Here is a 13178-nt window from a genome sequence, read left to right as displayed (position 1 = left end):
TCCTTTCCCCGGTGTATCGGGGCCTCAGCTGCCAGAACGGCAGCCTCCGAGGCCTCGATCCACTGCTTTTCAGGACGCGGGGAAGCGGCAAAAGGCCGCTTCCCCGCGGCCTGGAAAGGGGTGTTCTTGGGGCCTCAAGCCCCAAGGACACCCGGCGATGGCGGGGAGGAGGAGAAAGGGCCGCTTGGCCCCTTTCTCCTCTGCGTCACTGGCACAGCCATCTAAAGGCTGCACCCAGCTACGCAAAGCTGGAAGGAGCTCCGAAACAGAGCTCCTTCCGGGGCCGCAGAAAGGGCACACTAGGCACCCTTGCACAGCCCCACTATGTCACAACTGCACTGCCTCGTTTGGAGGCGGTGCGGTCGTGACGTAGTCATGGCAGCAGCTGTGTGGAACGGCTGCCGCCATTTTGTACATGCTGAGCACGTACTAGGGTTGGGGGTATGCAGAAGCGCTGCCGCTTCCTAACCCTAGTATGTACTCAGCACGTACTTAGAGGCCCATCTGTAACGGGCCTAAGAGAAGCAATTGTAATACCCCTGTTAAATAATTAATAATTAATAATTTGTTTTATTTATATACCATATTCCAAAGATCATAGCGGTTTTGAACAGGCAAGGTACGCTACTAGCAAGTAAGCTAATTTGCCCCCAACGTCTGGTCTCATTTTAGTGACCTCGGAAGGATGCAAGCCTGAGTCGAGCTTGGGCCCTTTTGCTGGTCTTGAACTCGCAACCTTGTGGTTTTGAGTGAATGGCTGTATTACAGGCATTTAACCACTGCGCCACCAGGGCTCCAAAGCTAAATAAACCTTAGCTTTGACCCTACCAGTGTAGATATTTACTATCCAGTTCCTCCCTTTTTAAATTAAGGCCTTGGAGTGAGTGGTGGGAGCACAATTATTAGGATACATTCTGATATTGGTTCAGAATTGGATTTGGGACAAAAACATATTTGGTCACCTTCATGGATTACATACTCCAGGCACTGGACAGGGGGAGTATGTCCTTCTTGGTCCTTCTGGTTTTGTCATTGTCATTCAATATCATAAGTCTTGGTGGCTGCTGTGGCCAAGATTGTCATGGCCAGCCAAGAGCAGGTCTTGGAGGATGAGGATGAGGATGGGGCTCCTCCAGAGCAAGAGGTAACTGAGGCTACACCAGGCGCTAATCCTGCTCCAGTACAAGAGGTAACTGAGGCTACACCAGGGGCTAATCCTGCTCTGCCAGAATCCAGCCCTGATCTCCCAGCCCCAGAGGAAGAGGCTCAGCCAGGTCCTAGTGCTGGTGGGATTCCTCTGGTGGTACAGCAGCCTAGTGGTGACTCTGGGGAGGAACCAGGCTTGAAGGTTCCCTCCTATAGACAACACAGGACTGAAAGTGCTGGCAGGCGCAGATCCCAGAGAATTGCTGAGAAGCAATTAGCAAATCATCCTCAGGTGGCATGGGGAAGCGTTTCTCTTACTTAATGAGCAGAGAGACACCAACTCAGTGCTAGAGTTTATTGCATGATGTTTTGGTGTGACTGCTGCCTGCACTGGCTCCCTGTATCTTAATAATAATAATTTTTATTTTTACCCCGCCTTTCCATAAAAAATGATCAAGGCGGCTTACAAAGATTAAAACATAGCAATACAAGATAAAAACAATTACAATATAAAAATTAAAAACGTTACTACAAAGTGGGTGACCTGACCTGACTATTGAGACCTCTGTTATCCTGACTTTGGCTTGGCTTTCAGTTTGCTTTCTCTCTTTCTCCCTGCAAAGTTTGTGGACTACTTCCAGCTCCATAGTTATTTGCCTTCCTTATTGGTGTGTGTCTGTGTGTGCTGGCTGCAGTCCAGGACAAAGATTGCCCTTGCTCATCTTCAGTTGGGAAGACAGATCTGCTTCATATTGGTCCATTTCTTAACTACTTCTTGATTAAACTACTGCAATTTGTTCTTCATGGCGATACCTTTGAAAAGTGCTCAGAAACTACAGCTAGTACAAAAATTTGCATGGCTTCCAAGTTGCTTCTGAGCTCAAGTCAAGCTATTGGTTTTGACTTACAAAGTTGTGAACAGCTTGGGACCAGAAACACTGAAAGGCTACCTCCCTCCATGTGCACATTCCTGAAAATTGAAATTTCCAGCACAGGCTTTGTTGCATGTTGAAAAGGCATGGTTAGGCAGGGTGGAGGTAGGCAATATAGAATGTACTATTTACCACTGGGTAGGATCCTTCCTCTATTAAATCAAGAAATTCTGAATTTTTGCACTGTTCCACACAGACATAGGATGCATTGCAGATTTGTGCAGTTTCAAGTTGATAAAGGCCTGAAACAGACTCGGAAAATGGGGGTGGCTTCCAGCTGCTGGAGAGACAGCTGGAGGCCAGGAAAAGGCAGAGAGAAGGAGGAAAGGGCATGCGTGTGCCTGTTCCTCCTTGTCCTGGGCCCGGCGAAATGGCATTGCATGCCACCTGTGGCCTGCGTGCCATAGGTTCACCATCACGGACCTAGCATCTTCAACCTGAGGTAACTATTTCACTCTTCCTTATGACAAGGCTGGAAATCAACCAACAGCAATCAACCAACAGTTGAACATGAAAGATCAACTTTCAAGAACAATACAAGTTGGAGAATGTTTGGTCATACACATGTGCCCATATCTAGATAATTGGAAGAGGTGACTCATAAACAATTGTTGTGCAATTCCTTCCCCATTATTAATCAAAAAGCACTGTAATTTCTCTTGCCCCAGAGGACTTGGGATTTTCACTGTCAAAAATAATGATTGAGGCTGTGAAGAACAACATAAATATACCTTTTAGCTTTCAGAGCTTGGTTTAGAGAGAAAGAATAGGCAAGCATCCATCAGCAAGATCACTTATATGTTTTGGTTTGGGCTTCACATGTCAAATATATTGGTAGACTTGACTAAGTTTTTAACTAAGACCATTGTAATTTTATGGATTCTCATGGAAATACTGTAGATGAAAAAATGGAAAGTCTGCACGTATGGTGAAGAGTTGTACTCACTATGACAATATTTCTGGTCTTACTGCTGGTACTGTTTCCTGACATGGTATGCAAGATCCACTGTGCTAAATGTAGCATCCATGCTCGACATTCTCCATTTCAGAAGTATCGTCAGCCAGGAGACCTCATTATTGGCGGCATTGTTTCTCAAAATTTCGTTTACTCCAGTTCAATCACCTTCAGTGAAGAACCTCCAGCAGTATTGATTGATGGGTAAGGAGTTAATTTTAATTTTGCATTCCCACTTCTCCCTCCTATTGGTGCTGTCAGACCAAGATCTTGTAGCCTCATAACCATAGCTTATTGCAGAAAAAAATAATGCATTTTAAGAAAAAGAGAGAAAGAGGGAAGAGGGATTAATTTCATAGAACAAAATCCACAGTCGTGTGGTAGAGAAAAGGCCTGCAGGTCAAAGTAACTGAATAGGTATTCATTGGTAGGAATATATAAGACATCTTCCATTCACTGTTTTCCTAACCAACCCACCTCAGCTTCCCAGTTCCCTCAGAGCTTAGCTGAAAACTTCAATCTTACCTGGGAGAAGGAATGGATTTATTGATCAATAATATCTTGTTACAAGTTATACTTCCTGACCCAGAGTTGTAATATAAAGTATTGGGGGGGGGGTGTCTTTGAATGTGCAGTTGAGATTAATTCCATATAACCTGCTTCTGAGGATAACCACTGGAATTGATTTGTTACTGTGAATAAACAGAAGCCTGAATGCTTTGACTCTATTTAGAAGCATGGCTATGTCACCCTTGTGGCCATGTAGTTCAACCCCTCTACAGTGTTGGAATCCACTCTTAAACTGCCCCTGAAACATGAGCATCCAATCTGTTTAAAAGCCTCCATTGAAGAAGAGTCTACCACCATCTGAGGAAGTCTACTCCCCTGTCAAACAGCTCTTGCTGTCAGGATGTTCTTATTCTTTGTCGTTTGAAGTGATTCATTCAGCTTTTCCAGTCTACTCTACTTCAGGCAAAACCTCATAACATTTGTTCGCCTCCCACATAACACATTGCACCTTGTCAACATCATTTTTTATCTGTGACACTCAGAACTAGCTGTGGTATTCTAGGTGAGGTTTCACCAAATCAAAATAAAGTGGTACAACTACATCCTTTGAGTAAGCCACTCTAGTTCTTTTGATACACCCTAAATTTATATTAGCCCCCCCCCCCCTTTGCCCCCGTTTCCCATTGCTGACTTGTGTTAAGTTTGTGGTGTACCACAATGCCTAAAATTTTTTCACATTTATATGTTTTTCTTTTCTTTTTTTTAAATTAAGGGTGAAAAGTCCTTCTGATACTGCATGCTACTTTTGTTTTGATGTGGTCCCAAAGAATTACCAGCATATCATGGCAATGACATTTGCAATAAAGGAGATTAATGAAAACTCTCAGATCTTACCTAATCTCACCTTAGGTTTCAATATTTATGATAGCTGCTTCAATGCACAGCAGACCTATTATGCCTCTATGCTTCTTATATCCTCCTTGGAGAAATTTGTACCCAATTACATATGTGATATCCAGAATACTCTGATAGCAATCATTGGTGGACTGGACTCCCAAACCTCCCTTCATATGGCAAATATCTTGAATATCTACAAGATACCACAAGTATGATCTGTATATGTGTGTGTGTATTTAATATTTTATTATTTCTTTATCTTTTAAGAGTTGATTTCATGATAAGAAGACAAAAAAACCCCAATACCTTTGAATAAATGAAATAGCCTTGAGTTAGATCCCTATCAAGTTACACTGTAATTGATTACCTGTGCACTCAGATGCAAGTTCTATTGTTTTCAATGGGGCCTAACCCAGATAAGTATGTATAGGGCTGCAGCCTTATTTCATTCCAGTCATTATTTCAGTGGGGGGGGGGGGGGACAGCTTAGTCCAAAGTATGTCCATTCATATACATGTTCCAATAACATCAACAGTCATCAGTCCCAGATAGATAGATAAAAATTTGCATCCTGAATACAACTAATTTGATCTGGATTCATCTCGCTATATTTGGAATGAATGTCATGCCTCCATACTATCAAATAAATGTTTTAAGCTTCTATCATAAATGTAGGTGGTAGATCTTCAGTCAAGAATCCATTTACTCATTCCACTTAGTACAGAAGCATTGAATCAATAAGGTTTACATGTTTTCTCATCATTCAATGATCAGTCCTGTAGTTTACTCCACTTGGTTCAACAAAGAAGATTCAGGTATTAGCTGCACATTCTAACTTCATGGACATGAGTAGGGATTTTTTAGGGGAATGAGCTGCTGCTTTTTGCTTTAGATGCGAAATCACTACAAAAGTAAATATGTCTGGCAGCTACAGACCTAAACTGTTAAGAAAAGGGTATCCATATAGTCTTTTTTTCCATGTGGTTTCTTACAGAGCAGACATTCTTTCTGACATCTCAGTTCCACAACTTTTAAGCCTTTAAACAAATAATCAGCACCTGAGTACTAAAGCAGCCAAGCAGTCAATGAGATTTCATGAATATAATATGGTAAAATGCTTGGTGTAATGGATCCCATCATCAATCTGGATGTTGTATTTGGTATTACTTAAAAAATTTTAACTGTTCCCATTATTCCCAGAAAATATAACTGCTTAGCTAGGGCAAATGTATTTGTAATCCAGTGTATTTAGAGGGCACCAAACTGGGGAAAGCTGCAGTATAATAATCAATGCTAGATGTGCTAAAATATAGCTAAACATAGGAAGATCAGTTGATTTAGTTCTTTCACAGAGATACAGCATTGCTATGTATATGATCCTAAATTGGATCACTGTTGTTTTTACTATTTTCTTTTCCATCTCTCTTTCCCATCAATCTTTAGCTAACATATAGCCCTGCTCCAGTGATATCTGATAAAGGCCCTGGCCTTTCTTTCTACCAGATGTTTCCTGAAGAAGAGCTTCAATATGAGGGAATTCTGTCTTTGCTTTTACACTTCAGGTGGACATGGATTGGGGTTATTATTATGGATACAGAGAATGGAGAAAGGTTTGTGCAAATGGTGCTTCCTTTGTTTTCCCAGAGGGGAGTTTGTTTTGCCTTTATAGAAAGAATACGCATTCTAAAAATGTTCACTGAGTTTGAAAACATCCTGGAACAGGGAGAGAAGATAGCTGATAAAGTGATGAGCAGCAAAGCAAATGTATTAGTGGCTTATGGAGAATCTTACTCCTTGGCATATTTCAGATGGCTTTCAGTTTTACCTACAACTAAGATATCAACAGGCAAAGTATGGATAACAACTGCCCAGGTGGAACTTACTTCATTTTCCTATCAAAGGGCATGGAAAGAAGACCTCTTCCATGGTGCCATAAGTTTCACAACTCATTCTAGTGATCTACCAGAATTTCAAAAATTTCTTATAAAGAAAAATCCTTTGACTCCAAAAGGAGATGGCTTTATCAGAGAGTTCTGGCAAGAGGCATTTGGATGTGTGTTGCCAAATACCAGTGTGAATCAAATGGATATGAGAACATGTACTGGGGACGAAAAGCTGGAAAGCCTCTCAGCAACAATTTTTGAAATGAGGATGACCAGCCACAGCTATAGCATTTACAATGCTGTGTGTGCTGTGGCCCATGCTCTACATGACCTATTTTCATCCAGACTCAAGTATAAAGCAATAACAGCTACAAAGCCACGAAAACTTCACAATCAATATTTCTGGCAGGTAAGTAAGGACTCCACTAAACCTTTTTGTGTAGCAGCTTACAAGTTTTCATATGCAACAATGACTACTTATTTCTCTGATATTGTCTCTGCACAACACTTCCCATGATTGCATTTTCACTTTCATACCTCTCCCTATCATAAATAAATCAATAAATATAAAATAATTGATAGGTCAGTCAACCTTCCCTTTTTTCATATTACTTTTATTATGTCGTATTCTGTGCTACAATTTTCTATTCCATATTGTGTCCCTGCCATCCCTCAGTCATAAATAGTGAACACATTCTATCAGTCCTTCCCCCACACCAAAATATGTCATTGGAAATCTCATGATAACTTTGCCTTTACAAAGTTCTTGCTCTACTTTTGCAATCTAGCTCCATCACATTCTGAGAAGAGTCTCGTTTAACAATAGTGCTGGGGACAAGATTTCTTTTGATCAGAATGGGCAGTTGGTTACTGGATATGATATCATCAACTGGATTACTACCTCAAACATTTCTAGAGTGAAAATTGGGAGGATAGATCATCAGAGTCCTCCAGAACAAGCGTTCAGCATCAGTGATGATGCCATTACATGGCATAGCTGGTTTAACCAGGTAAGATCCAATTGCCAACACTTCAGGAAGTTTTTAGACCTTGAATGAGCACCAAGTAATGAGTATTCATTAATTTCCCTCCAACAGCTGAGTTCTGTGTTCCCAAGTAGGTGAGTCAGGGGTTGCATTTGATGTAGGAGGAGGGTTTGTTTTTATTGATAAACAAAACTCAATAAATTTAATAATTGTTACTACAGCACAAGATTGTCCTTTTGAATCTAAGTAATGAATTCCCTCTAGAATACCATTGTGTAGATTTCAGGATTTGGGGGGAGAATTTAACATTTCTGAAATAGAAGCAGTTGAAGCAATTGACATAACAATCTGTCCTTTCCGGTGACATATTCTAGTATTTTACTCCAAGTTTCAAGTCAAGTCTCAAGTCTCTACCTTCAAGTCTCCAGTTAGTCATGACCAATGGAGCTCCTTCCTTCATTTGTGTTGCTGGTGCAGCTTTTACACAGCTGCGCCTGTGACACAAAAGAGAAAGGGGACAAGTGGTCCTTTTCTCTTTTCCCCGCTGCTGTCGGGGTGTCCTTGGGTCTTGAAGCCCCAAAGACACCCCTTTCCAGGCGACGGGAAGCAGCCTTTTGCCACTTCCTGCAGTCTGGAAATGCGGCGGATCAGGGCCTCAGGGCTGCTGCTGTGGCAGCTGAGGCCCCAATCCATTGGGGAAAGGGGCAGGTACAGGCCAAAAGACATGGCTTCTGGCCATTTTGTGGACATGGCATTCAGATGACACACATCCCCAAAGTGTCAGGAAGCCACTCCGAAGCGGCCTAAGGTGTACCAAAGCCACTAGAAAAAAGAGCAGGAAAAATAATCTCCTGCCTGATCACAGCTGGAGTAGCCAGAGGCCTCTCCTTGCTGGCCATCTACCTCAGGCTTTTGTGGGAGCATTCTTAGATGCCCTTTCCATCCAACAGCTGCTATCCCTTTCCAGTCAGATGAAAAGCACATGGTAAGCATATGTGTGATAAATCTAAATGTGAGAAATAAATGCCATCTACATAACCTTAGAAAGCTCAGTGTTAGCATGCGAAATATAGTCACAAACTAATCATCTTAATATCAACAAAAAGTCACCATACTTACTGTTCTCATTGTCCCTTTTCATTTATTGAATAGGTCCAGCCTATTTCTGTGTGCTCTGACAGTTGTTATCCTGGCTCCCACAAGAAAATGAAGGTGGAGAAGCCGTTTTGCTGCTATGATTGCATGCCATGTCCAGAAGGAGAGATTTCTGACCAGAAAGGTAAGACATAACATTTATAGATGTGTTCTTCAATTTGGATACAATAGCAATTAGCCAAAGCCTGAATACTGAGCCAAATGGGGCCTTTTTCGGACAGTGTTTATACTTATTGATATAGTAAGCTCAACTGAACTGAATGTGATCCCACACGAAATTTCATTAAAACAATCCTGGCTTTGGAAAACTAGATAATAGCTCCAGAAAGAATTTCTTGTGGGGTTTAGTCTCTATGAAAACATGAGAGTGCAGTTGAATGACTGATACACATCCCAACCTGCAGAGTATGTTCTACTAGGCCGGGCAATCCAATGGTTTTGTCCAGTGGAAATTATTGGAGCTCGACAGACCATCCCAAAAGGGCAGGCTGGACCCGTCCATTTTTCCTTCCAAGGGACGCTGCAGCAGCCAAACCGCACGGTGTCCCTCCAGCCCAAAAAGATCCTAGAAAAACTGGGTTGTTTTAAATCCTCACGGTGGATGTCATGAGTGCATCATTGGTGCTCAATAATGGTGCTGCTGGCACGTCCTAAGGCTCGGGAACATGCGGTTGCTGCATGCTCCCGAGCCCTAGAATCAGCTCCATGACGGCACTTTCCACCTGTCTTTATCAGGCCATTGTGACCAAATAAATTGCTGTTGCTAGCCACTTTCTTTGCTCATTTGTTAAAATGTTTTATAGCTAGTGCATCTGTGTTAAGTTGTGGGAAGGAGTGCTTCAAGTTTCTTTATATATACCTAAATCTTTCCTTTCTTCTCCACAAATATTTAACCCTCAAGCACTAGGATCGGCTGTTTCAATGTTTGTGATTCAAATATTGCTGTGGAAGGCATATACATTCATTCTCCAGTGCAGGATAACATTTGTGATCTTTGTGAAATAGTACAAACCCTCTTAATCTTATCTCACTTATAAGAGATAATATTAATATTTCTTTTTTAACTGTTGTTTTTATTGGTTTAATTGCCCAGGTTTTAAAAATACCTTGAGCATGTCAAATGAAATAAGGGGGTAGAATTGTCTTTAATGAATGATAGAAAGTATGCCTGTGTAAGAAGAATATTTGCAATATATTGCTGTTATTACAGTATGCTGCTGACAAGACTATTTCTCTCTCTCTAGATATGCCTGATTGCTATAAATGTACAGAGAGAACCTATCCGAATAAAAACCATGACTTTTGCATAGCCAAAGTTGTAACCTTCATATCTTATGAAGAACCTTTGGGAACCTGCCTAGGTTTTGCCACGCTTCTCTTTGTACTGATCACACTTCTGGTGCTGGGAATATTTATGAAACATCACAACAGCCCCATTGTCAAAGCCAACAATCAAAACCTCACCTACACACTCCTGCTGTCTCTTCTGCTCTCTTTCCTTTCTGCATTGCTATTTATTGGCCAGCCTTCAATGTTTACATGTCTCCTCCGACAAACAGCTTTTGGTATCATCTTCTCAGTTGTGGTTTCTTGTGTGTTGGCAAAAACCACCACAGTGATTCTAGCTTTTACAGTCACCAAACCAGGATCAAGGATGCTGATGAGGGTAGGGAAAGGACTGGCCAACACCATTGTTTTTTTCTGTTCTTTTATTCAAGCAAGCATTTGTACAGTGTGGCTATTAACCTCACCTCCATTCCCCAATACTGACATGCTTTCAATGAGTGGAGAAATTCTACTTGAATGTAATGAAGGGTCTATGACTATGTTTTTCTGTGTCTTAGGTTACCTGGGCTTTCTGGCAATCATCAGTTTTATAGTGGCCTTCTTTGCTAGAACGCTACCTGACACTTTCAATGAAGCCAAGTTTATCACATTCAGCATGTTCATCTTTTGCAGTGTTTGGTTAACCTTTGTTCCAACCTACCTGAGCACCAAGGGCAAATACATGGTAGTTGTGGAGGTCTTCTCCATCTTGACTTCCAGTGCTGGGTTACTTGGTTGTATTTTTTTCTCCCAAGTGTTACATCATTGTATTAAGACCTACACTGAACAACAGGGAACACTTGATAAGAAAAAAGAAGTGAAAAAATATTTCTGTGGAAGTTTATATTGACTGCCAGCCAGAAATATATATTTACACATACAGCAGAATATTTGTATAACTATGTTTTATTATTTTCAATAATTTCATGAGCCATTCTGTGGACAAATATTTTTTATTATCTAGATGCTGCATTTGGGCAATCTCAATGTCTGTGTCCAGAACTGTATCTTGTCTAGTTGCTCTCTGTTGCTATAAAACCCATGATGCCAACTTCTTGTGCTCTTTTGTCTGTCTCCTCTCCTAGCCCAGGATGGATTGTCTGAGATAATAAACATACATTTTGCTTTTTACATTGTAAGAGTAATCTGAGCAATTATTCCTGTTTCTACCAAAGGTTCATATTATACCAATTGTCTCATTGTATATCGTGTGAAGTGAAATGATGACAAAACAATGTCAAAAATACAATTGATTTAATAAAACTATTAACAAAGTGGCTGGTCTAGTAGAGGTCTGGGGAGGTGAAGCAGAAGGGATGAATGCCTGGGGGCATTCCATGATCTTGGTGTGCTAATGTGTCAGAGGGTCCACCAATGTGCAGTGTAAGCAGTGGATCTTTTGTGTGATAACGTGGCTGGTCGGGTAGCCAGTCCAATGGGCTGGTGGGTGTAATGAGGGAAGCAATGGGTGGTTTCTGGCGGTGTGTTCATATGCTCATGTGCATGTACTTGGGGCAGAAAAGAAAAATAATAATAATGTTGCTGCAACAAATGCAGTCAGTGGGTTCTCCCTGCAAATTGGGAAACCCAGTAGGTAAGTTGTCTTTTCTGCTTTCTCTGCTCTGTAACCAAGCCTAAGATTCTGCCTTGGTGTTGTGTTCTCACCAATTTACCCCTGCTGGGATACACTCGCTTATGAGATGGAGTCAGAAATTATGGCAATAAAAATACCGCATCCTGGCTGCATCCCAGCTCCCAGCCACACTCAGCTGGCTGATTTGCAAACATAGTAAACTCCAGTGTTTGCATATTGGCTGGCTGAGAACATCTGGGAGCCTGGATGCAGCTGGGATGCAGTCACCCGGCACCATTGGCGGCATTTTTAATGTGACAAGACAATTCCTGTATCCCATAAGTGACTGTATCCAGGTAGAGGTAAGTCGCTTTATTTTTTACATCCAATAAGGTCCTAGGTCTCCTTTTCTGTCAGTAATCAGTTCTGGAATAATGCTGTAACTGGCCAGAGTACAAATACACTCATTTAAAGTATTAGATACACTTCTCAAGCAAAGTATATAGTTCTTTTATTTATCAAGGCTTTTTCATATACAAAATCAACTGTAAAAAGAGAAATACAAAGTTATAACTAACACTATTAAGCATCAGAATTCACACTACTACATAGCAAACTGCAGGTTTAGCCAAGTTATGTTTCTTGTACAAGCTATAGCAAATTATTAACGAAGTCTCTTTATGCTGTGGTTAGGACTTTATATAAGATTGCCACCAAATACATGCCTGAATTGTGCAGGCGTCAAAGTCCAGAAATATACACAGTTTTTGCAGACTTGAAAGTTAATTGTCCTCAGCTTTGATGTCCCCATTAATACAAATGCAAACATATAATATATATTTATGTTTCTGTAAAACAGAATATGAATGTGTTGGCCAGATTAATCTGTGCCTACAGGTGCCTAGATTGGTCATGTGTCTTATTAAGAGCTATCAGCACATGTTAAACCTGGGTTCACCCCTTGGAATGGTGTTGCTGCTAAGGAGACCATTAACAAGCTTCGATCACTCTCAGTTCTTCCTTTCCTTTAATCTCTAATAATGACGACCACATTTCTTATCTGTTAGTCTCTTGGTAGCAAACTCAGTTGAGCAGAGAAGGGATCTTGGTTTCATGGAAGTAAATTCTCCCAGAGGATTTTCTAATCCAGATCGTTCAAACTGGGCCTACTTGCCACACTTGATTCAGCAGTTAACTTTTATATAACAGCTGATAATTGTAATGTGTTTAACATCTTGCAGGACTGTGGAATCTTTAGTGATAGACATTGGGTTTCGTTATTACATCTCAGTTCTGAGTTCATCTCAACTAGAGCAGATTTACAGAGGTACTGAGTTGCCATTTAGCAATTAATTCATTCTAGATGACAGTAGCCATTGCATTTAGGATTTGATCTTACCTATAACCTTAAGAAATTAATAACTTCTTAAAATATAGAGTCAACACATAATTGTTGATTACCTTGCAAATGAGCTTAGCAGTAGCAAAAGCAAATGCCATTTTATTTCTGTAGTTATGATGGTACTATGATTTAAGTGGCTTTCACAAGAAAACGTGTCTACACTCAGAGTGTTCTTTTGTTTTGTTTTTTAAACAAATCGGCAGAGGTTTCAAGATACTGGTCATGTGAAAATGTGCAAGGTTTCCATAGCTGATTCTCCAGTTCTGGGCTTCTATATTTTAGGGGTGGTTTAGGAATATCTACATTCAAATCAGAAAAATAATATGAGGGCAGGGAAAACTAGTACAAATGAATTTTTCATTGCTAAATTACACCTTCCAATATTATATTTTTGTGGAGGCCAGTGTTATCAT

At 40.8% G+C, this 13178-nt stretch overlaps 1 protein-coding gene across 1 annotated transcript in view; it reads left to right on the top strand.

The window, feature by feature from the left end:
* Nucleotides 1-3067: 3067 nt before the first annotated feature.
* Nucleotides 3068-13178, top strand: part of LOC121933775 (vomeronasal type-2 receptor 26-like) — a 46671-nt gene continuing 36560 nt past the window's right edge. Inside the window, exons 1-6 of the mRNA XM_042473764.1 lie at nucleotides 3068-3237; nucleotides 4316-4649; nucleotides 5884-6732; nucleotides 7112-7333; nucleotides 8462-8588; nucleotides 9709-10079. Of these exons, the coding sequence (XP_042329698.1) occupies nucleotides 3068-3237; nucleotides 4316-4649; nucleotides 5884-6732; nucleotides 7112-7333; nucleotides 8462-8588; nucleotides 9709-10079 (2073 nt within the window). The remainder of the gene's footprint in view (nucleotides 3238-4315; nucleotides 4650-5883; nucleotides 6733-7111; nucleotides 7334-8461; nucleotides 8589-9708; nucleotides 10080-13178) is intronic.

Source organism: Sceloporus undulatus, chromosome 6 (genome assembly GCF_019175285.1).
Source record: "Sceloporus undulatus isolate JIND9_A2432 ecotype Alabama chromosome 6, SceUnd_v1.1, whole genome shotgun sequence".
NCBI lineage: Eukaryota > Metazoa > Chordata > Lepidosauria > Squamata > Phrynosomatidae > Sceloporus > Sceloporus undulatus.
Note: the sequence above shows the minus strand (reverse complement) of the source record. Positions and strands in the feature narration are given on the sequence as shown.